Below are 23,719 nucleotides of genomic sequence, written 5' to 3'. Positions count from 1 at the left end.
GATGTGTTGTTCTCTGTACTCAGTGGTTATCATTGTTTTTCCAGCTGTGTTTTTTGGCTACACTGTTGATGAAATACGTTCTGTTAAATAAAAGGGTTGTTATATTATTGGAAAAATAATATACTATTAGAAATCCCATAGTTTCTGCATGTTTTTGTCATTTTCTGCCATTATAATTATTATTATTCTACTGTTCTGAGACACTTATTGTGTTCAGTGCAGTCAGACAGCATTTGACACGCAGCGCTTTTATTGTGAAGACTGTGAAGTGTTGGTTTTTTAGTTCTGGACGACTGTAACGTGTGATGGGCAGACGAAGATGAGTGTTAATAAAGTGCCACCCGAGCTCATGGCTGTCGTCCTTCCTTCACAATGTCAGTGGTCATCTTAATTAAAAAAAAGACGAGGTTCCACTGTATATTACATTTTGAGCAGTTACTGTGGTAATATACTGTATTACTTTGTAATTAACCCGAGGGCTGAGGCCAAGCAATGAACTGACCACCCTCACTACTCGGTTTGGTTTGATTGACTCTCTGTGTAGTTTGGAGGAGCCAGTATCTCACCTGTAGAGGGCGCCCATCTGCCACACACATCCTGACTTAATGAGCAAATGAGCACTGAGCACAAATATACAGTATTTTTTCTTGGCTGCTTCCAGACAACAGACTGGGAAGCGCTCTGTAGTCCCCATGGCAGTGATGTTGACAGCATGACACACTGCGTCACAGACTATATCAACTTCTGTGTGGAGAATACTGTGCCCTCCAAGTTGGTGCGGTGTTTTCCCAACAACAAACCCTGGGTGACCTCTGAGATTTAAGGCCCTGCTGAATAAGAAGAAGAGGGTCTTCAACTCGGGGGACAAGGAGGAGCTGTGCAGAGTCCAGAGGGAACTCTGGCATAAGATCAGGAAGGGGAAGGATCAATTTTGATCATTTACCTGTTTTTACAGTTTAGAAAAATGATCAATACAATACAAAGGACATTACCACAGAAAAAATATATCAGAAACAGATCTAAAGAAGCTTTGGAGGCACTGAAACAAAGCTTAAAAAACAGAAATGGGATGGAGTGTATGTACATGATGTAAATATGGCTTATAGATTCTTTTATGACGATATTGATTGATTTGTATGAAAAACATTGCGGACTTAAGAGGATTGTAAAGAAAACTGCTATTGATAAGCCATGGATGACTAAAGGACTACGAAATACCTGCAAGAAAAAAAATTATTTATCTAGATGTTTTTTAAAGTCAAGGTCGAAAGAAGCAGAAGAAAGGTATAAGAAATACAAAAATCAGTTAGTACTGATAATTAGAAGACACAAAAAGGAATACTATGGTAATTTACTATATGAAAATATAGTACAAAAAATGAAAATAGTACAAAGGCTACTTGGGGAATAATAAATAGTGTAATAAAAAATGATAAACGAAAATCGGCTCTTCCAAATTATTTTGTGAAAAATAATGATGACATTTTTGAAAAAATTTAAATAGTAAATGAGTTCAATGACTTTTTTGTTAATGTGGGCCCGAGTCTTGCAGCAAATATACCTACAATAAAAAGCAATGTAAATAAAAACACAATAATGGATCATGTGGACAGCATTTTTCTTTGTAAGGTAGAAAAAGAAGAAATACTGAATATTGTAAAAAGTTGTGCAAGTAAAGGATGCACTGACTTTATGGATATGGATATGATATTGGCAAAGAATATCATTGAATTGGTTATTGAACCATTTACATATATTTGTAATATTTCCTTTTTGTCAGGAGTTTTTCCTGACAAAATGAAAATTGCCAAAGTAATTCCAATTTATAAAAATGGAGATAAACATGCTTTCTCCAACTATAGACCAGTATCCTTGCTTCCACAATTTTCCAGAATATTAGAGAAATTGTTTGTAACTAGGTTAGACAAATTTATAGATAGAAGCAATATTTTCAGTAACAGTCAGTATGGATTTAGAACCAACCACTCCACATCTATGGCTCTTATGGAATTAACGGAAGAAATATCTACCGCAATAGAAAAGAAACAGTTTTTTGTGAGTGTTTTTGTTGACCTTAAAAAGGCTTTTGATACCATTGATCATACCATGCTTCTTAAAAAAACTGAGCAAATGTGGTATCAGAGGAGTTGCACTTGAATGGGTTTCAAGTTATTTAGAAAATAGAAAACAGTTTGTGCAGATAGATGAGGTAGAATCTAAATTGCATCATATTCGGTGTGGAGTACCTCAGAGATCGGTCCTCGGACCAAAATTGTTGTTTTTGTATGTGAATGATTTTCTTTGTGCATCTAAACTGCTCAAATGGATTTTGTTTGCGGATGATACTACTCTATTTTATTGTGGGCAAGACCTTGGGAAGGTGTTGGATGTGGTTAAACAAGAATTTAAAAAAATAAAAGTGCGGTTTGATGTAAACAAATTATCGGTAAATGTGGAAAAAACATTTCACAGGAATTTCCCTGCTGTGGGATTAATAAAGTACTATACATACATACATACATACATACATACATACCGTACATACATACATCCACCCATCCATCCATCCATCCATCCATACATCCATACAAGAAGTCCCAAACTCTTGAACTCTTAAAATTCCTGAATCTTGAATCACTCTTAGCGCAGGAGCACGCTGTATTCGTTTTGGTAATTCCGGGCCAAAATTAACATATTTCACACAATCAGATTTAAATGAAATTGAATCTGCGGATAGATATTAAGTGAATTTATATCCTACATACCTTTCATCTTGTCCTGAAGCTCTGATCCATGAGTTTGAAAGGCTTAAAGTTCATTCATGCCTGCTGTCGTATGAGTCAATGTGGTCCAACACTCAGTGTAAATTTGATACAATATTGAACAGGAAGAAGTAATCTACCTAAAAAACATGTATAGGAATGAAAATACACTTGATAACATATGAAAAAACAGCCTTTTCACAGACGTCCCACGGACTCGGACTCTAATGGAGCGCGCACGCACAGTGTCAGATTTAACCGTCGCTTACTTCTGGGAATCGTAACATTCCTACTTGTGAGGATAAGTGCCATAAAAAATTGATAGATGGAGCGAGCTAGCTTGCTACTAACCACCCACGGTTGTCTAGGTCATCATTTCCACGCTGGAAAATACGGAAGCCCATAGGCCTGTAAAAAGCATTTTTACATCGGCTTTTATTTTAGGGAAAAATCCTGATACCGATATTGACCAACATTTTTATGCCTATATCGAACCGATATCAGAGATCCCTGATTTTGATACACTGGACATGCAATTACGTGTATCAAAGTGCATTTTAGATAAATCTATTAAGACATTTTGTCACAAAAATGAGGAAGAATGTAACTCCTTGCACACAAATAATGCACAAATTCAAATGAAATAAGACCACAAAAGCAGGTATTTCACTTAGAACTGTGTATATATACCAAAGAGGAAGATGGCTAAAATATTGCAAAATTTTACTTTTTAAAAAAGCCAGACATCCCCGACATCAATTGTATTATTATTTTTTTTGGAAATGCCAGAGTGGAGCTTCACCTGGTAAAGACAGTCGAGGCACTTTCGCCCAAATCTCCAGCTACCAAAAAGGACCTTTTGTAACAGTTTCATCAGAAATAACATGTTTTTCTACCTTTTTCCTTTCTCTGGTAATCAGCAGTAGAACACATGTACGTTTCTGAACATATCGGTTCCCGACTAGAAAAAGGAGCAAACCAGCTTTTTGTGCAAAGACATATTTGAAGCATGACTTTCACTTTGACAAATATTTGCTTTTGTGACAGCCCAAATATCTAAACAACTAAACCACGACATAAACAAAAAAGCACCCTGAACTATTTAGTTTTCACATTTAGAACTGAGCTAAGTGCGTGCATGTGTTAGCGTGCATGTATGCGTGTACACGTTCATGCCTTAAAATTTCCCTACAAAGCATAAACTTCTGCACGCTCTCACTTCACTCTCTCTCACTTTCTCCTCCTTGCAGTGTGATTTTTCCATCCACCTGATCCCTGCCAAGCCTTATCAAATGCACTTCTGCCACCTTCTGGACGTTTTTATGGCTTAAAATTGCTCTGAAGTGAAATCCATTAGTGGAGAGTTGCGTCATCACCTCATTTTGCAAAACAACGTAAACAACATATAAATACATTGCTGGGATTAGGCGTTCGTGTTTATAAAAACGTATAAATATGTCTTTGGTATTGAATGAGTTAAGCAGAATATTAAACATAACTTACATATTTTTTGACTCATATGCCATAGTCAACCACAAAACAGTGGTCATTTATTCATTTTTGAAAAAACGCAGCAACTGCAATATTGCAAGGGACGACTGCATTTCCATACAGAGAAAACTTGCTGAATATATTGTATTTTATATCAGTGGTTCTCAACTGGTGGGTTGTAGTCCACTTTTGGGTCACAGAGTCATTTCAGTGGTTCACTGGTGCTTTTTATGGACAGAAAAAAACGAAAATAACCCGATGCCCGTCAATGCAGCTCAAGACTTTGCATGTGCTATTTGCTTGCTACGGTGCCACAAGATAGGTGCCATGTTTACTACTTGTCAACCTAGAGCAGGAACGGAAGGACATCGGGTGCGGAATAGTTGAAGCAGCACAAACGTTCATTTTAAACGTTCAAATCAGCACTAATCTAGCACAAAAAATTAGACTATTTTGGTTTTATTCTGAGCATGTCGGGGGCTGGGTGCACTTGAGACGACCTATGAAATGAACGGTTATAACTCAAAAACGAAAGCAGCACAAACGTTCCTTTTAACTGCACAAAACAGCACTAATATAGCAATAAAAATGAGACTATTTTGGTTTCATTCTAAGCATGTCGGGGGCTGGGTAAACTTCGGTTGAGCTATAAAATAAACCGTAATAACTCAAAAAACGAAAGCAGCACAAACGTTCATTTTAACTTCACAAAACAGCACAAATGTAGCAGTAAAAAAATGAGACTATTTGACTAGAGGTTTGAGTGAGGCGGGGGGCCAACTTCACTCAGGTCTCGCACACTGGCTCCCGAAATGATGGGGTGCTGTGAGCGGGAGACACACGAGCGCGCAAGAAACGGCGTCTCAGCGCTGCAGCTCGCGTTGCATGGCCGGGGGGGAATTCCGCCCACAATGCAGACTCCAGGGGGTGGTGGGCTACAGAAGAAATGTCCCTTCTGTTATAAAACTTAGCAACTGTAATCAGAAGATGAAGTTCTAATTGTATGCTTAAATCTTTCTGAACTGCACATTTGTTGAGCTGAGAATCGGCCTCTCGTGACTTTCTCTCTCTCTCTTTCTTAGACTCCTCCGAATAAAATCGTCAAATGGTCGACTATTCTAAGACAGTAGATCTATAAATGTCATTTCTGTTGTTCATCTTTTCCGAATACTCCAATTCCTTGATGGTACACGCAGTACGATGTGAGGCCAAATCCACATCCAGGGCTTAGCTGGTGAAATCTCAGAACGCCCAAAGACCTCGTTTTGCAAAATAAATAAACTGCACAAACTCCCTGTCTTTATTTCACGCATTCTCTTTTCTTAAGAAATCATTTTTCCACAAAAGCTGCTGGCCTTTATCTCAGGGAAAACACCCAAGAGTTGAGCAGGTCAGAAAAAAACCCCATCTAAGTTCAAAAGAGGCAAAGAAATCTCAGTCCAATAAGGAGCTGGTCAGTTTGAATCCAAGAGTTTTTATTCCAGAGAAAAGAAGTTGTTCTGCGGAACAAATGACTTTGTGGGCTGAACATCACTTTAATAACATTTGAATTGGGCATGGAGCCACCCATATTAGGGTGTGACCTTCTTCTTTTGCTATTTTGATTGGTCCAATTCAAGGGTGTACAAAATGCAGCGTGCGGCTGTTTTTGGGGGTTTTTTTTTGGCCGTGGCACATTGTAAATATAAAATTAACCCCCCCCCAAAAAATACAGAAAATGGGAAAAATACAGCAAAGATGCAAAATGTTAATACTACCCATTCATTTTCTATCCTCACCAGGATCGTGGGGATATGCGGGAGCCTATCCCAGCTGACATTGGGTGAGAGGCAGGGTGAATGTTAATACCAATAATTAATAATACAACGCTTTGTCATTCCATACATATAGTTTTTAGCCTTTTTACAAAATGTAAAACTATGTAAAAATATCAAAGTGACCCCCGCATCCTTTGATTTTCAGTATGTGGCCTTGTGAGGAAAAATTTTGGACACCCCTGGTCTAATTACTGGTGTCACATTGATAATCCACATATCCATCCCTGTCCATATATAGTCATGCGCTACATACAAAAGAACCCCTACTGTACTAACTAGCACTACTAGCTTGTGGCATCATTATACAAGACCATAAAAATGGATATCTAAATCATATACCTCCTAATCACATGGCACTTATTAAATGTTTGTACCTACTGGATATTTGTATATTTACAAAAGAATAATAAAAACTGGTCTGGTCACAAAAATATATAGTCATTGACTCCATAATTTGGTTAGCATATGTGTGATAACTGCCTTATCACCATCACCACCGAGCAACAGTTTTTTCCCTTGTGGAAGTTCTCGTGTGTGACGAATCTTTTATCACAAACCGAACAGCTATAAGGTTTTGTGCGTTCTCATGTGTCGTACCATAGCTGACTTTTGAGAGAAACTTCTATCACAAACAGAACAACTGAAAGGTTTTTCTCCTGTGTGTGTTCTCATGTGTCGTACCATAGCGGACTTTTGAGAGACTTTTATGCCACAAACAGAACAACTAAAAGGTTTTTCTCCTGTGTGGGTTCTCATGTGTGATACCACATTACACTTTTGCGAGTAACCTTTATCACAAACAGAACAACGAAACGGTTTTTCTCCTGTGTGCGTTCTCATGTGTTGTACCATAGCTGACTTTTGAGAGACTCTTTTACCACAAACAGAACAACTAAAAGGTTTTTCTCCTGTGTGCGTTCTCATGTGTGTCACAAAACTACACTTTTTATAGAATCCTTGCCCACAGACAGAACAACCAAAAGGTTTTTCTCCCGTGTGTTTCAACACGTGACAACTCAAACTGTATCTGTGAGAAAAGCTTTCGCCACAAACTGAGCAACTAAAAGGTGTCTCTCCCGTGTGCGTTCTCATGTGTGCCAGCATCATTGACTTGACAAAGAATCTTTGACCACAAACAGAACAACCAAAAGGTTTTTCTCCTGCGTGTTTCAGCTTGTGATAAGTCAAACTATTTCTGTGAGAAAAGCTTTCGCCACAAACTGAGCAACCAAAAGGTTTTTCTCCTGTGTGCATTCTCGTGTGTGATACCAAGCTTGACTTGTGAAAGAATCGTTTACCACACATCGAACAACCAAAAGGTTTTTCTTCTGTGTGCGTCGGCATGTGTTGAGTCAAATCATACTTATTAGAAAAGCTTTTATCGCAAATGGAGCAGGTCACATCGAGATGACACTCTTCCTCCTGAGTGGTCCAGAGTTCCTCCTCTTCCTCTTTGAAGTGGGAGGGCTGTGGATCCTCCTCCTGCAAAGTGGAGCTCCCACCCTGCAACTGAAGGGGATGATCAATCAGCTGCTGAACATCTGAAGGACACAACCAACGAAAGGACTCAGCTGGTCTGTCGTCATGGTCTTCAGTCTTCACAGAGACAAGTTCCTCCTCTTCCTCTTTAACATTGGGGGGCTGTGGATCCGCCTGCTTCAAAGTGGAGCTCCCCCCCTGCAACTGAGGGGGATGACTATTCAGCTCTTGGACATCTGAAGGACCAAACCAATGAAAGGACTCCGATGGTCTGTCTTCATTCTCTTCAGTCTTCACAGTGACAACAGTCAGGGGCAACTTGGTGAAATCAGCCTTCTCCAGTCCTTCAGGACAGTCTCCCTCCTGAGTGGTCCAGAGTTCCTCCTCTTCCTCTTTTACATGCGGGTGCTGTGGATCCCCCTGTTTCCAATTGGAGCTCATCCCTTGCAGCTGAGGGGGATGCTCTTCTTCATGTTGTATCATCTGTTGGATGTCTGCAGGACATTCATTAATTAGTAAATGTTCGCTGTTTTGTGGTAAACTGCAATGCATATTTAAACAAATCTTATGTATTATTGGGCAAAATGAAGCATTTTCAAATGTAAAAATGTTCTAAATGAACAGAAAAACAAATACAGTTTAAGGCAACACAGTGCTCCCTCGCTACATTGCGGTTCACCTTTCGTGGATTCGTTGTTTTGTGGATTTTTTAAGTGCAATTTAGCATATTTTTTTAATCCGCATATGAACATGCATTGTGTTCTGCGTCCTTGTGGTGTATTAGAGCAATCTATTAGTGCTCTGGTGTGTGTGTCTGTTATTGTATTTACTACAGCTGCCAGTAGAGGGTGTTGTATACTCATGTTGAAGACATGTGCAGCTCCACTTGCCTCAGTATGTGTTTATGTGCCTTTACCAGCATATTAGGAACACACAGTAGACAATAGCTGGCTAAATACAGAGCCTCAATCTCCTTCGTGCTGTTTCCTGTTGTGGTTAATAGTTGCTAGCAAACTAGCTAACTGTGTGAGCTGCTTGCTAACCACCATTAAACAACAGAAGAAGAAGAAGAAGCTAACCAGCTAAATGAATCTTTGGTTCAAGGAGTAGGACGAGGAGGCGGACGACGGAAGGCAATGCTTAACAGGGATTAAAAAAAAAACGCTACAGGTGAACGGCGCCAGGACGAGGCACGGTCAGAGGAGTGAATTTCTTGTTTCCAACCTAGAAGATTGATCATTAAAATTAAAACAAAATTTCAACTTTGAGAGTGTTTAAACAAAAGAGAAATGTGGGAAAATGTTTTTGCCTTCTAAAGTGTAAAGTGTATGGTGAGGGGTTTTACAGCCTTAAAACATACTGTATATCCATCCATCCATTTTCTATACCGCTTCTCCTCTTTAGGGTCGCGGGGGTATACTGGAGCCTATCCCAGCTGACTTCGGGCGAGAGGCGGGGTTATAATTGCAAACAAATGAAGTTGTCTATTTTGCGGATTTCACTTATTGCGGGGTATTTTGGGAACCTATCCCCCACGTTAAACATGGGAACACTGGACAAGATGTTGAACTGTCCACTGGGTGTCACTAGTAACACACACCAGACGATCACCAACTCAATCGGCTTTCATTATTTCATAATTATTTATCTCACAATAAGAGCAATAATAACATAATAATAATAATAATAATAACAATAATAATAGTCATCAAATTCAACACAATAACAGGGACTGCAGTTAAAACTAAACTCTGAATCCCCGACGTCACTTCCTGTCCACATGTCCAGAAGACATTTATTGAAACACGCACAAGAATGAGTCTTATTTATGTCTTAAATGGCTTAATGGCTTTTGTCCATATTGGGTAATATGAGTGTAAAGGTGACTATAGGGATGTTATTTATTTTCTAGAGGGCTCTAATAATGGTAAGAATCCTATTTAGAAAGTCGTAAACAGTTTTTCTATGCTCTAACTACAAAAATATTGATTATTAATATTTTATCTTACTTCGGGGAATTTCACTTATTGCGGTCGGGTCTGGAGCCAATTAACTGTGATAAAGGAGGGATTGCTTTATTTTCACAATTCAAAGTTAAACTTTGCAAAAATCTAGTTTGTTACATCCCTTAGCGGGTGTGGTTGTTTGTGTATGGCAGGGGTGTCCAAAGTGCAATCTGGGGGCCATTTGCGGCCTGCAGCTTATTTTAGTGGCTCACGGCACATTCTAAAAATATAATTCAACAAGAAAGCTTTTTAAAAAAATCAGGAGTAATTTTACAAAAATAAAGTTAAAATATTCAGAGAAAAGTTGTAATGTAATGAGAACAAATCTTAATTTTGCAAGATTAATGTTGTAATGTGAGGAAAAATACGATCATTTTAGCAGAATAAAGTTAAAATGTTACGGAAAGACGTTATTTGTTTGAAGCCGTAATTTAAAAAAACAAACTAAACAACAAATGAAGTTGTAATTTTTGGAAAAAGCTGTTACGAGAATAGTCATAATTACAAGAAGAAAATGTATAAGAAGAAAGTTGAAATTATTTGAAAATTACACAAAACAAACAACAAATGAAAAAAGAGCTGTAATTACCCCAGAATAAATTCCAAATATTACAAGAAAAAAATAATTTTAGCAGCATAAAAGGTGACATTTTTTTAAATTCGTAGTCTTATGAGAATAACAAAACAACAAAAAATTGTAAATTTTGGGAAATTATTTTGAGGAAAAAAGTTGGAAAGTTATGAAAGTCAAAATGTTATGGAATAAAGTCATAATATTACAAAAAGATAATTTATGAAGATTATTTGAGAAGAAAGTTGAAATATTGGGGAAAAATTGAGCGAAAATGGGGGAAAAAAGAGCAAAGACCAAAGTTCATACTAATAATTTGCTTTTTCAAAAAAACATCAACTTTCATGTAAGACTGAATGCATTTTCTACATATTTCAAAATAAATGTAATCAAATTAATTAAAAATAATAATATAAATATAACAAAATCAAATTAATTTATCAAAATGATTTGAGATGTTTTGGAAAACTGCCTGAGGGCCGCTGTTTCACTGTGTGACTCATTCCGTGGCTACTTTGACCTCACACTGATGACATTCCCTTCTCTATAAGAGATATACAGTTGATTTTCAGCTGAGGGAATACGCTACATTTGCGCTCTTTTTGAGCAGAGCGTAATGAAATGCAGTATAAACTACAAAAACACACTTGGAGAGCGCAGACCGCCGCCAAGCGCCATACTTCCCCACATAGTGTGATTTACACCATAAATATTAGTCCTACATTTGTTTTAGCTACATACCTAGATTCCTTGACCATGAAAACATACCATCAGCAATTGGATTCATAATGATATCAATTTGACTTCAGTATTTATTCACAAAAAAATCTCATTTTCTGTCATGGCGGTTTTCTTCCTGATCTAGCTCCTACGTTTTTGATGATACAACAAATCAGTTGGCACACTCCAGATTCCACAGTGTGTTGGCTATATATGATGTTGTTTGTTGCATGTTTATAGCGTCATTTGTTTGTTGTTCCAAAGATACCCTATTTTTTCATATTGTGGATCATAGTATCTGGAATAATTCCACTACCTGGATCAGTCACTGATATTTTTTTCCAAGTGCTCTTACCAGTTTTTGTGGAGTTATATGCACAAATCCCGAAAATGGTCTTATCTCGTAGAATCCTTTAAAAAAAATTCCTGGACACAGACGGTGATACGGATCACCCCTAAAATTTAACTCAGTTCTTCTATATCCCATTTTGACAATTCCTGAAAATTTCACCCAAATCCATTCACAAATTTTCAAGCCATTTTGAACACAAACAAGCAGATAAACACTGGCAAAAACACAACCTCCTAGGCGGAGAAAATATTAACTCGGCCAACGTTAGCAGACGTATACGTCACAGCGGCCCTTGCGTGAGTATACAGCTCATTAGTCATCTTATATTACAACATTTGCTGGAGGAAACAGTACTCTGAGGCGTCAATCAACTGCAACGAAACAATTCTTTATTCTAACAAAAAGGAAAAAAATTGTCGCAAAGGAAAAAGCCACCACAAAGCACGTCAACACTGCCCCCTAGTGGTCACGACAGCATTCTATAATTTAGAGCATATGAAAAAAACAATAGACCTAGTTGAAAAAAAGACAGTTGTTGCTCTAGTTTATTTATTAAATGGCTAAGAGTTAATACGGCAAAGTTGAGCAACGTCGAGCGTTGATAAATGAAGAGACTAGTAGGAGATAGTTAGTATAATAATTGGATTAACTTTCACATTTTCAGCATTATTTTGACAACGGTCCTCCCTCGCTCTATTGAATGCTCCGTAATAATTACTTGCTCATCTTGGGTGAAATACACCTGCTAGGATTGTTGGTTTTTGCGCAGAAGTAGAATAATATGACGTCAAACGCCCCCCCACTGAACACAAAGCCGAGAACCGGATAACCACCGTTGCGGTACCGTTTAACTTTGTTTTGTGGAACTTAGGTTTTGTTGAGCTGCATCTTGAAAACAAAGCATGGCTTTGTTGAGGCACCTCAGTATACCAACGACTGGTATACTGCTGTTTTAGTGTTCCGTGAGGCTACACTTCGTTCAGCCACTGGTGGCAGTATTGAGGCGCACTGCATTGGTGCACAGTACCTGCTGGTGAGCTTCCACCTCCCATCCATTTATACTCACCAGTCATTCATTCAAATTCTAAAGATATCATTTTAACCACTTTCATTAAAAACTCCTCTTCATTCTTTGCACTAAAGTCAATCATATTTTCACTATCGTCAATACATTTAACCGTACCTTCTTTCCTTAGATAATGGCATTTATTTTCCTAATAAATTTAAGACTGATATCATTGATTGTTTTCATTATCTTTGTTGAAGTAGGCAAATATCAAAGTGGATATACGTTTTGAGAAATATTTCTTCTTATAAGGAATTGGCTTTCAATTTTAACGACTACAACCAACCAGTGAGCATTTTCACCAGCTATGTGAGTTACAATCTCTCCTGGAAAGGTGTTAAAGCAAATAGCTTTCCCCACCAGAGCCATTAGAACCATGGCTGAACAGGATTTTGTCTCCCCATTGAGTCATCCAGAAAGAAGTGTCCAAATCTGAAGACTAAGTTTAATGTAGAAATGTACAATGGCATGTTTTCCCTTTGCAATGTAAAAAGAGTGCTTTTCTTGTCACAATATATTTCAAGCCCCTAAGGGGGTATTCTGCAAATGTGGCTCAACCAACCCAGGCTTTGTGATCAAGATGCAACTCAACAAAACCTAACGTCCCCAAACAAAGTTAAATGGTACTGCAACGGTGGCTATCAGCTAACTTTGTCAAGTCCGGTTCTCGGCTCTGTTGTCAGTGCGCATTCACATAAAATGGCCGTTTGACGTTATATTATTCTACTTCTGCTCAAAAATTGTGCCATCCCAGCTGGTGTATTTGACAAAAAAATTGTAAGTAGTTACTATGGAGTGTTATGGGGAGTTCCCAAAAGATAATGACTGCTAAAAGCAACATTGTCGCCGCCAATAAAGCGAAGGAAGGACTGCTGACAGAATAATGCTGAGCATGTAATGCGTTAACAACGATTTATTATCCTAGCTATACCCTACTAGTCTTTTCATTTCTCAACACTCAACATTGCACAACTTTGACATATTAACACTAACACATTTAAAAAATGAATACATTGGAGCAACACCTGTCTTTTTTCCATCTTTGAGGTATGTCTTCATGTTTCAAGTGCTGCAGCTCATTGTGACCACGAGATGGCAGTGTTGCCGTTTTTTGTGGCTACCTTTTTAATTTGTTTCTTTTACAATCTTTTCCTTATCATAAACACGTTTTCTTCCAGTTGATTGACGCCTCAGAGTGTTTATTCCTCCAGCAAATGCTGTAATATAAGAAGACTAACGGGCTGAGGACTCACGCAAGGACTGCTGTGACATTTCTATCTGCTAACATTGGCCTAATTAATAATATTTCATATTGCATTTTATTCCTGGTGCTCGGCTCAAAAAGTGAGCATATCTAGCGTATTCCCTCGTCTGAAAATCTAACGAGGTTATAGATGGATAATATCAGGGAATGATCTTTTTTTTCTACATGTCCCCCCGGGGGCTAGCTGTGTCCCATTTCAAGGTCTGCATCCTTGAAGTGCGCATTTGCACGCCGCATGACGTCATTGCGGTGCGTACAGGACTATGCTGAGTATGCGACTGGGTACATTAGCACTTGTGTTGACAACATCGTGCCCACCATACGAGTCAGGAAGTTCCCGAACCAGAAGCCCCAGATAAACATTCTGGTACGCTGTGCTCGCTGTGTTGCATACAAATCAGGCAATGAGGCCGAGTACAAAGCTGTCAAGTACGTACTGAGGAAAGCCATTACAGCGGCAGAGAGACAGTACAGAGAGAGGCTGGATGGCTTCTATTCCACTGCTGATTCTGGGCTGATGTGAAGAGGCTTGCAGCACATTACAGACTACAAGACCACCGGCATTATCAGCTCTGCAGACAGCCTTCCAGACAACCTCAATGCATTCTACCCTGGCTTTGAGGCTACAAATAACAACACAAAGACACACACACACCTGCACCACCAGACCCCCTTCACCACCACAGTCTCATTAGGTCAAGTACACAAAGTCCTGAAAATATTCAAATGCATAGGTTAGGTTAATTGGTGACTCTAAATTGTCCATAGGTATGAATGTGAGTGTGAATGGTTGTTTGTCTATATGTGCCCTGCCATTGGCTGGCCACCAGTCCAGGGTGTACCCAACCTGTCGCCCGAAGTCAGCTGGGATAGGCTCCAGCATGCCCCTGCGACACTAAAGAGGAGAAGCGGTATAGGAAATGGATGGATGGATGGGTCCTTTGAAGGATGCAGACCCCGAATTGGGACACAGCCAGTGAACCAGTGGCACTTTCATAGCCGATTTTATGCTCAAAGCCTGGACATAACCGGATCAGGACCAGGTTATGAGTTACCATGGTGATGCAGCTGCTTTAAAAGAGAGCTACCTTCGCTGAACACGGCTATACTCAACACGCTTCGCCAACCCACTGAACTTGCTTCGCAATACAGCCCGTAACATTCAACCACCCAAAACATATTTTGCGTTGTACCATAACAACAAATAACACAAACGTGCAAATGGTTTAAATTTGCTTTGGTAACATTTTACCATATGAGCTGTGACGCTTCCCTTTACACAAGCGGTTATTTTGCTCTTCCAGTTTCTTCATTTGTCTTTCACATTCCTTGTTCAACTCTGACTTGAACGCTGCTGTCTGCGCCAAGCTAACAATCATGGCGGCTCTTTGTTTAAGTTGCTCAGCATGGTCGGCTAATTTCAATGAAAATGAACTCTTTTTTCAGGGTTTAAGATAGCCTCCAAAAAGACGTTGTTGGAAACTTCACCTCGCCCACCGTTATCTGCAGTTTGGGGCTTTTTCTCCGCTGATGATTTGCTGGGAGTCGGTGGCGCTGATTCTCTTCCATCTTCTCTTTGACTGAACGTCGCCATCTTAGCATAGCAGCAGTCCATCTTCTCTCCGGTCTCCAATCTTTACTTCAGATAGCACTCCAATGCTACACGCTCAACTCCCGTTCCGTGTGTTTTATGAAAGATTATTTTTTCATGCACTGTTTTCGATAGTTGCTGCGAATTAGTGATGTGTCCGGAAACATCGACGCGTCCGCGTACGTGCGAGCTCAAAGAGCCCTGTCTGAGCGCTTATCGCTTTAAGAAAAAGTCACGTGACCGATCCAGTCGCTGTTTCGCCTGTCTGTGAGGGACCAAAGCACTGTATTATATATCTGGATAGATCATTGGCGATGACTTGTGAAGCCACACGGCCGCCATATTGCCACTCACAGGAAACACTTCTCGACAAGCTTTTGCATTCGTGGTGAACTTCTTTTATTAATTCGCTATATCAGCAAAGAGCTTATTTCTATTTCATAACACAATCAGAAAAAATCATCAAAATGTTAAATGATTTTAAAACTTGTCCAAAGTCACTCTCTTTTATGATTCATATTTTGTACAGACGAGAGCATAGTGAATTGTATGAAAGTAAGAATAAAAAGTAAAGGATCATGACCATGGATTTTAGTGGAAAAAAGGGATGGGATATGCAGTTCAAATGAAAATCTCTTTCTAGAGGAGTAAAACTATCATTGCTATAGGGGAGTGCTGAGCCAGGGTGCACAGTAGAATTTTGTCCCAAAGGCAATGAGAATTGGAAGGGGAAAAGTACATTTAATATAGCCAAAAGATAGAGAATAACGTATCAAATCGTTTTTAAGGGACGAAGGTTACGTTACTTGAAGGAATGGGAGAATCTCCCCGCTTTTTAATGTAAAATATAGATGTTCTGTTAGCCTCTTCATCTGCTTTGTACACTATGTACGCTGTGCCAATGTAGTCTGCTACGTACGACATGTGAGTGGTAAGATGGCCTCTCTGTGGCTTCAGCGGCTTGCACGGGCGCGTGCGACTTATGGTCTATCCAGATACTTTAAGTACAGATCAGTGGACCAAAGTGTGTTTACAAGGAAGTAAGCGAGTCTGACTTCTGCCATCGGGGTGCAACGTCTCAGCAATAACAACAAATCTTTTGAAGCACAATTCTTCCATTGAATCCAGTGTGACATGGAGACTGAAAGAAAAGAAAGATTTTCGCCGTGTGAGACCATTTAGTGATCTTATATCGGCAAATAAGCCATTTTACTTCCTTATTTCATCCCGTTCCTCTGAAACAGTTAATCTCCTCTTGAGTGGACAGAATTCATCTGCATTTCAGTGAGTTAGTTTAAAATATTTGTTTTAGTTTCCACAGGTTAAATGTCGCATTTGTTTTGCAGAATTGGCCTACTAGAGAAAAGCACGTCATCAATACACAAAGATACAGTATATAAACAGTTTAATAATGTACTTCCTCAGAAGTAGTTAAGTTATTCTCATCCTTTTAAAATTATAATTCAATTTACAGTATTGATTTGGTTTTGGTTTTACTTTGTTTGAATGCCAAGAGACTGGAAAAACAGATTTTCATTTTTTTTTTATTCACTATACAATTGAAAGATATCAAAGCTATTTTGAACTTGGATTAACATAAAATAATACAATAATTCAAATATTATTGTGTATAGTCACTGTATTTGAACTTACGCACCCGGTAACATCCAGCAGGTGTCAGTATTGAGCAACACAGTGGCATGTGCCGCAATACTTCATGAGGTCTCGTCTACCCATCACAGCCACAGCCGCTCAGCCCACCTTCGTTGTTTCACTTGGTTACAGCCATGACTGTAAAGGTGCATACCCCCACCTATTGTATGGGACTACGTAATATGGGCTATATAACTTCACATTCATTCATTTGTTGACAAATGTAACTTGTACCAAGCATTAAAATGGATCAATAAACTGAAGAAACAAGTTTGGTCTAATAATTTTTTCCATGACTGTGTGTGTGTATACATATACTGTATATAAAATAATAGTCACAATATTATGAGAATAAAGTCAAAATATTACGAGAACAACATTTATAAGAAAACAGTTCAAATAGTTTGAAAAAAAGAGCTGTAATTTCATGAGCATAAAGTCAAAATATTTGTAAAAATATTAAAAGGAAAGAAAGACATTCCAACAAGAAAAAAAGTCATAATTTTACAAGAACAAACTAATCTAATGAATATTATGGTTATATATACATGCTGTGACCATGTAGTAAGATTGCATTCAACATAGCATTCATAACATGTAATACTTACAGTATTTCGCGTATTTCGGCCATTCTCAGCATGACCGGAGATTCCTTGCGCATCGATTTCACATGGCAATGTTGTAGAAACGACCACCTACACCTAACATTAACTTTTCCAAAAAAAAAACACAGCAGCAGTGGCGGAATCTTGAATATGTGGCCTTACCTTTTGGTACTGGTCTGACGCATTGTGACCAGGGCGCTGACGTGCTACAGGTGAGCTTGTGGTGAAGATAGTCGCTATCCGGCTAGTAGCTAGCCAGTGTAGTATGGCAAAGTGTTAATGCGCCAGTAACGCCGTTGGTGTGGGGTAACAATGTTAGTAATAATAATAACAATGTCGCTGTAGCTTGGTTAATATGCACGTCACATTATATGTAAATGGAGCGTTCTTGGCACTTTTTGGAGACTTTTTCAAACGACTTTATGGGAGGAATAAGTAAGTCCCATACGTGCAGTAATGAGCTGGCTCTTTTTATCTGTTTTTATATCTTTAAAACACACCGAAAAGAGAACATGTGTTCATGTCTCACATAAGGATTGTGGATGATGGGCAACTTTTTTTTTTTTTTTAAGTGTAGAGAATACAATTTACAAAGATTAAGAAGACAGTTATATTTGGAAAATGTAAAAATCTCCCTTCATTTTCCACTGTGGTCCTTGCTAGATAAAGTTTGGACACCCCTGGCCTACCATTTGCTTCTTTATTCCACTTGTCCTGCCTGTATGGAATATGAAATCCTGCCTTTTTTTCTGATGTTTACACGCATTAATGCATTACTAGACTTTGAACAAACAACTGCTTTGCTGTATTTGGCTTACTTTCTTTGAATCAAGCTATTAACTCCCCTGAAAATACTCAGAACTTTTTTATGAAAAAAATATTGAATTAAGTGCTGATGCGGCTTCTTGGTTTGGTTGCATCAGTATATATTAATGTAATTAAACACTTTTCATCGCTATATTGATCTGAATACAAGTCGTTGAATATCTACATCAGGGTTAGATCCAATGTGCGATGAATTTGAATTCTTGTTCTTGAGCTTACTGTGATATTTGTTGTTGTATACTGTAGGTTGTTGACCCGTGTGAACTTGGTGATTAATAATGCATCTACGTGTGTTTTTAGTTATCCAGTCCACATAGTGAAAAACGAAAGGATGCACGTTGACATTTTGTGTAAATACAGTCAAACCTGTCTTAGCGGCCACCTGCCTATAGCGGCCACTGAAAAAATCCCCCGCAGAAAATTTACGTGTTATAGATCTTGTGTATAGCGGCCACCTCGCTAACGCGGCCAGTGGCCACCCATTTTGTATCCCTTGGTCAATATCTGACCGCATATAGCGGCCAAAATGCCAACTCAAGCAGAAGCTTCATGCACAAAAAAAATGTTGTTTTTCAACCAATGAAGCCGTCGTGTGTAGACTTTAATTACTGAGTCCTAGCTCAGTCACAATCATTCACAAGATCCACACAAACTGTCAGTTGTTCCACATAAAAAAGCCGTCTTCTTTTGAGCTTGCTATTTCCTGGTCAAACATGTAACTTTAAGAGCATTTGCACCAAAACATTACCGCAAATTAGGCTGGGAACAGGACGAGCTCCCAGCGACGCTACAATACAATACAATACTGCATGCACGCTAAACACGCTAGCATGCAAGCTATCGTATGTTTTTAAAAAGTCAGCGGGAGCAGAACTGAGTTGGGTTGTACTTAATTGAAGTATTTTAGAATGTACTCACGTTATTTTTCATCAATCCTCATCCACAAATCCATCAAAGTCCTCATCTTCTGTATTTGACACATAAAAAAGCCATCTTCTTTGGAGCCTGCTACTGCAGTGACACCGTTTATTTCCTGGTGTGAGACAATGTGCACTGGTCAATACTGTAATGCCGCTTTTTGTGGGGAAGGAGAGACTCACGTCGCCGATGCACTTTAATGGCTTTATTAACAGCGGAGAACACTGCAGGACTTTACATCCACACACTTCCCAACTCTCTCGACACTCACAGTTAGCACTCAGCCTAGCTCTCCTGCTCGTGACATTGCACCGTCACTTCCCGATGAACTAAAGCTGTAATGACACTTTGCCGTACTGCTATATGTAGCCCACGAGTGAGAGAGGGCGCTAATTGAGCCATTATTCCATCCACTGTTAGAACAAGTGGAATCACAACAAGTAAACCTGTTACATACACACAAACGTGTACAGTAGTTTGCAATTGAAATTTCTTCAAAAATAATAATAAACACATTTGAAACAAGAAACATGTACTGTAATAATGTTTTAAATGTAAAGATTATATCAAAACTTTTTATTATTGAAACTAAAATTTTCTTCAAAAAAGTTTAAGATCAGCCAACCAAATCCAAATTCAAAAACAAAATATTAAAAACAAACATAACAAAAGACAATACTAGCACAGCATTGTTCTGTGGGTGGTGGAGAATAACAAGCCTAGTAGTGCTGTACAACTTTTATCCGCAGTTCCACAGTGCCCTCTACTGGTCAACATTCAAAATGGCCGCCAACCTGTCTAAAGAGGCCACCTGTCTATAGCGGCCACTTTTGCAGTCTCCCTGAGTAGTATCACCTTAAGTCTTTGATGCTTTTGTTCCCCATTTTTGCTGTATATTTCTTAACATTTTCCAAATATTTCAACTTTCTTCTTGAAAGTTTGTACATTTTCCTTTTGTAATATTATGAGTTTATTCTTATAATATTTTGACTTCATTCTCATGATATTCTAACTTTTTTCCCCAACCAGACTTTCCAAAAAAGTACAACTTTACTTTTTGTTTCTCATATAAGGACTTCTAAAGAAATTACATATTTTCTTTAATATATCAAGTCTATGCTACTAAAATTACATTTCTCATAAAATTGTGATGTTTTCTTTGTTAGAATGTGACTCTCTTAATTTTTTTTACCTTATTCTCCTAAAATTACAGCTGTTTAAAAAAAAAAATTCCAACGATTTCAACATTTTCTTTTCATTTTTACTCATGACTTTTTCATAAAATTTTGTTTTTCCTTGTCAGAATGTGACTTAAAATAACAACTCCATTCTTCTAAAATTACAGCTTTTTAAAAATAATTTCTGCTGTTTATTTTATTTTCCCAACTACTGGAACTTTTTTCTTGTAAATTTTCTTCTCGTAATTATAATTTTATGACATATTGTACGATTTATGAATTATGACCTTATACTTTGCCGTTATTCTCGTAACATACCTTTCTCCGCAACCTAATTTTCCAAAAATTACTACTTGCGTCATTGTTTTATTTCTCATATTACATCTTTAAAGAAATATATTTTTCTTTAATATTTAAACTTCATGCTTCTAAACCGACATTATTTTCCTTCATATTATTCTCAAAAAATTATGCCTTTCCTCATAATATTTTGACAAAATTCCTGTAAAATTACTGCTTTTTTATTGTTATTTTTAGATTGTGCCACGAACACGCGTTAAAAGTTCCAATAAGCGGTGCAGACTTTTCTCCCTTTTTTATATGTTCCTTTTCCATTTTGTTTTCTTGCAAAAGAGCAAGCTTTGTAATCTTGGTGGTAATTTTATGGTGTTTATTGCGCGCTCACAAACAGGGTCGCTAGCTACATTGCAGAAACATACATACTGGCAACTTCTGTCAAGCTAATGTCTCACACAGGTACACTATACTTGAGTACCATCTAGTGGGTCAAATGTGAAGTACACCTCTCATGGCAAATAATGAAAAAATGGTCTAAAAAATGTCCATAAAATAGATTGATGATAATTTGTAGTTCAATTATCGACCAGCAAAATTAGTTATACTTTGACACTCTTAATTACAACATTTCAACACACATCCCACATGATCAGATCACAATACACATTTGATATTGATTGCATTGGTTATCTATGGTATATGAATGTCAGAAAGACCATTCAAAGCCTTTTTGGTTCCAATAATGTTTCGGCTGACTATCTGAGACTGACCCTTCTTCACAAGCTTTTTCCCTGGAGTGCATTATCATGTGAAACTTCGAAAGGTATTTGTAAGTATAGTTCTTACCACAAATTGAGCAACTGTAGAGTTTTTGTCTCCTGTGTATTATCTTGTGAGATACCAAACGTGTCTTTGTAGGGAATATTTTACCACAAACAGAACAACCAAAAGGTTTTTCTATTGTGTGCATTCTCATGTGTGATACCATACTTGACTTGTGCATGAATCTGTGACCACAAAGAGAACAACTCAAAGGTTGTTCTGCTGTGTGTGTAAGCATGTGGTAAGTCAAGCTCTTTCTGTAACAATAGTTTTTACCACAAACTGAGCAACTAAATGGTTTTTCTCCTGTGTGCGTCACCATGTGTCGAGTCAAATCACTCTTCCTAGAATATCTTTTAGCACAAATTGAGCAGGTAAAATGTTTTTGACTTGTTTCTGACTTGCATTCAGAGTGTTTGTTGTCAGTGTGAGTCCTCATATCACCTTCAAAGTCTGTATCGCTGCTCAAAGCTTCTTGGGTGTCGTCCCAGTCTTCATCCTCAGGAGAGTGTGACGTTGTGTCATCACTATCTGACAGTGGAGCTAAGAGGTTGTCTGCTTGTGATCCTCCACAGTGGTCTCCATCAGCTTCTGTTGTCTTGCCCCCGTTCTCCTCACTTGGACTGTGATAAAGCTGTGAGAACTCAGGTGGTTTGTCTTCGTGGTCTTCAGTCTTCACAGAGACAACAGTCAATGGCAACTTGGTGAGATCAGCCTCCTTCAGCCCTAGAAAACACTCTCCCTCTTGAGTGACCCAAAGTTCCTCCTCTTCCTCTTTGACCCGGGGGGTCTGTGGATCTTCCTGCTTCAAAGTGGAGCTCCCCCTCTGTGGCTGAGTGGGATGTTCTTTCTGATGACCAATCAGCTGCTGGATGTCTGAAGGACACAACCAACGTAAGGGCTCATGTGGTTTGTCTTCGTGGTCTTCAGTCTTCACAGAGACACCAGTCAGTGGCAACTTGGAGAAATCCTCCTCCTCTGACCATAGATGACACTCTCCCTCCTGTCTGATTTTCAGTTCCCCCCCTTCCTCTTTAAACTGGGGGGGCTGTAAATTCTGCTTCAATGTGGAGCTCCCCCACTGTGGCTCATTGGGACGTTTTCTATGATGAGCAATGGTGACCAGCTGCTGGAAGTCTGCAGGACACAAACAATACAAAGACACTTTAGATCAGACACAATCCTTGAGATGTTTCTCCTGTATGTGTGTGTCGTGTTTCACGGACACTCATTTAGTGCCTTGCCAGAATGATGGCCTCACTGTTTATAATATTTGTTTCAATGTACATTTGGATACTACAGATGTAACCCTACATTGTCAGGTATGATGTGCCTTAAACCTTGTGAACATCAAACAGCCATATGTGTAGGTCTGTCACGATAACAAATTTTGCTGGTCGGTAATTGTGCTCCAAAATATCGACGATATGCGATACTGTCGTCATATTTTTTGATGCCATAGATCATGAGGTGTAATGCACATTTGAACCACTAGATGGTACTCAAGCATAGTGTACCCTGTGAGCCTCAGTCAGTCACTTGCTTGACACAGAAGTTCTGAGACCATTTTTTCATTATTTTTATAGCATAATGCGAATACATCGTGTCAAATGCAAAACACTTTAATTACTCAAGAGTATTTTATATTATAATCGGAATGTCAAGAGGTTTTCAATATAAAACAAACAAACATAAAAAAACAAAAAAGACCCCCAAAAAAGGCAATTTGTACTGTCTGTCAAACATTTAACATTTTCCAAAATGTTGGCTTTTCCACTGTATTGAATGGTTGCATTTCTTTTGCAATGTAGCGAGCCACACTGTCTGAGTGCGCACCATTTTGCACTATTTTGCTTGTATTTACTTTGCCGGCCAAACGCCTCTGTAAGCGTTGACTGTTGGGACGAAGGGGATTTTTTTCTTCCCAGTCGGTAAAACTGAAAAGGTTGGTGGTGTTTCAGGCGAGCATATAAATTGGTCATGTTCCCCTGCTTCCTCGTGACTCCTTTCAAACAAATGCGACGTATCGGTTCGTCTGCGCTTATGCGCTCACCTTGTTCACTCTGTTTGAAACCAAAATATTCCCACACTGCAGATGTTGCGTTTGCCTTAGAAACTACAGCTTCTGTGTCTTGATTCATGTTAGCATATGCTGTCTCAAGGCTAATTTGGTACTCCAGTGTCGCCGCCTGCATCGGCTCACTAGTAGCCCCGCCTCCACAAAGATGCTGAATGAGAGGACCTCTCACTGACACATCATTGAGCAAACACTCAGCATTCATTCCACGATAGAATCAATGCA

At 38.7% G+C, this 23,719-nt stretch overlaps 2 protein-coding genes across 5 annotated transcripts in view; both read right to left on the bottom strand.

Annotated features, from left to right (window-relative positions):
- Positions 1-23,719, bottom strand: part of LOC129180057 (zinc finger and SCAN domain-containing protein 12-like) — a 34,045-nt gene that overhangs the window by 6,802 nt on the left and 3,524 nt on the right. The window contains exons 2-3 of one of the 2 annotated variants that reach the window (XM_054774087.1): positions 21,862-22,554; positions 19,121-19,235 (exon numbers count right to left, since the gene is read on the bottom strand). In XM_054774087.1, the coding sequence (XP_054630062.1) occupies positions 19,132-19,235; positions 21,862-22,554 (797 nt within the window). In that variant the 3' untranslated portion in view covers positions 19,121-19,131. Of the gene's footprint in view, positions 1-19,120; positions 19,236-19,310; positions 22,555-23,719 lie in introns of those variants that run through there. The other variant, XM_054774086.1, reaches the window with a different exon arrangement.
- On the bottom strand, positions 5,326-15,390 carry LOC129180056 (zinc finger protein OZF-like). 3 transcript variants are annotated; one of them, XM_054774083.1, is made up of 2 exons: positions 15,017-15,390; positions 5,326-8,043 (listed from the first exon to the last, which is right to left on the bottom strand). In XM_054774083.1, exons 1-2 carry the CDS (start codon positions 15,141-15,143, stop codon positions 6,635-6,637), a joined length of 1,536 nt encoding a protein of 511 aa, XP_054630058.1. In that variant the 5' UTR covers positions 15,144-15,390; the 3' UTR covers positions 5,326-6,634. The 3 variants fall into 3 exon arrangements, with proteins under 3 accessions (XP_054630058.1, XP_054630060.1, XP_054630059.1); XM_054774085.1 differs by having other exon boundaries at positions 15,026-15,385; XM_054774084.1 differs by lacking the exon at positions 15,017-15,390 and adding an exon at positions 14,781-15,007.

The sequence above is a fragment of the Dunckerocampus dactyliophorus genome, chromosome 4 (assembly GCF_027744805.1).
Source record: "Dunckerocampus dactyliophorus isolate RoL2022-P2 chromosome 4, RoL_Ddac_1.1, whole genome shotgun sequence".
In the NCBI taxonomy this organism is placed as follows: Eukaryota; Metazoa; Chordata; class Actinopteri; order Syngnathiformes; family Syngnathidae; genus Dunckerocampus; species Dunckerocampus dactyliophorus.
The sequence above is the reverse complement of the archived record's forward strand: the minus strand, read 5'-3'. Positions and strand labels throughout refer to the sequence as shown.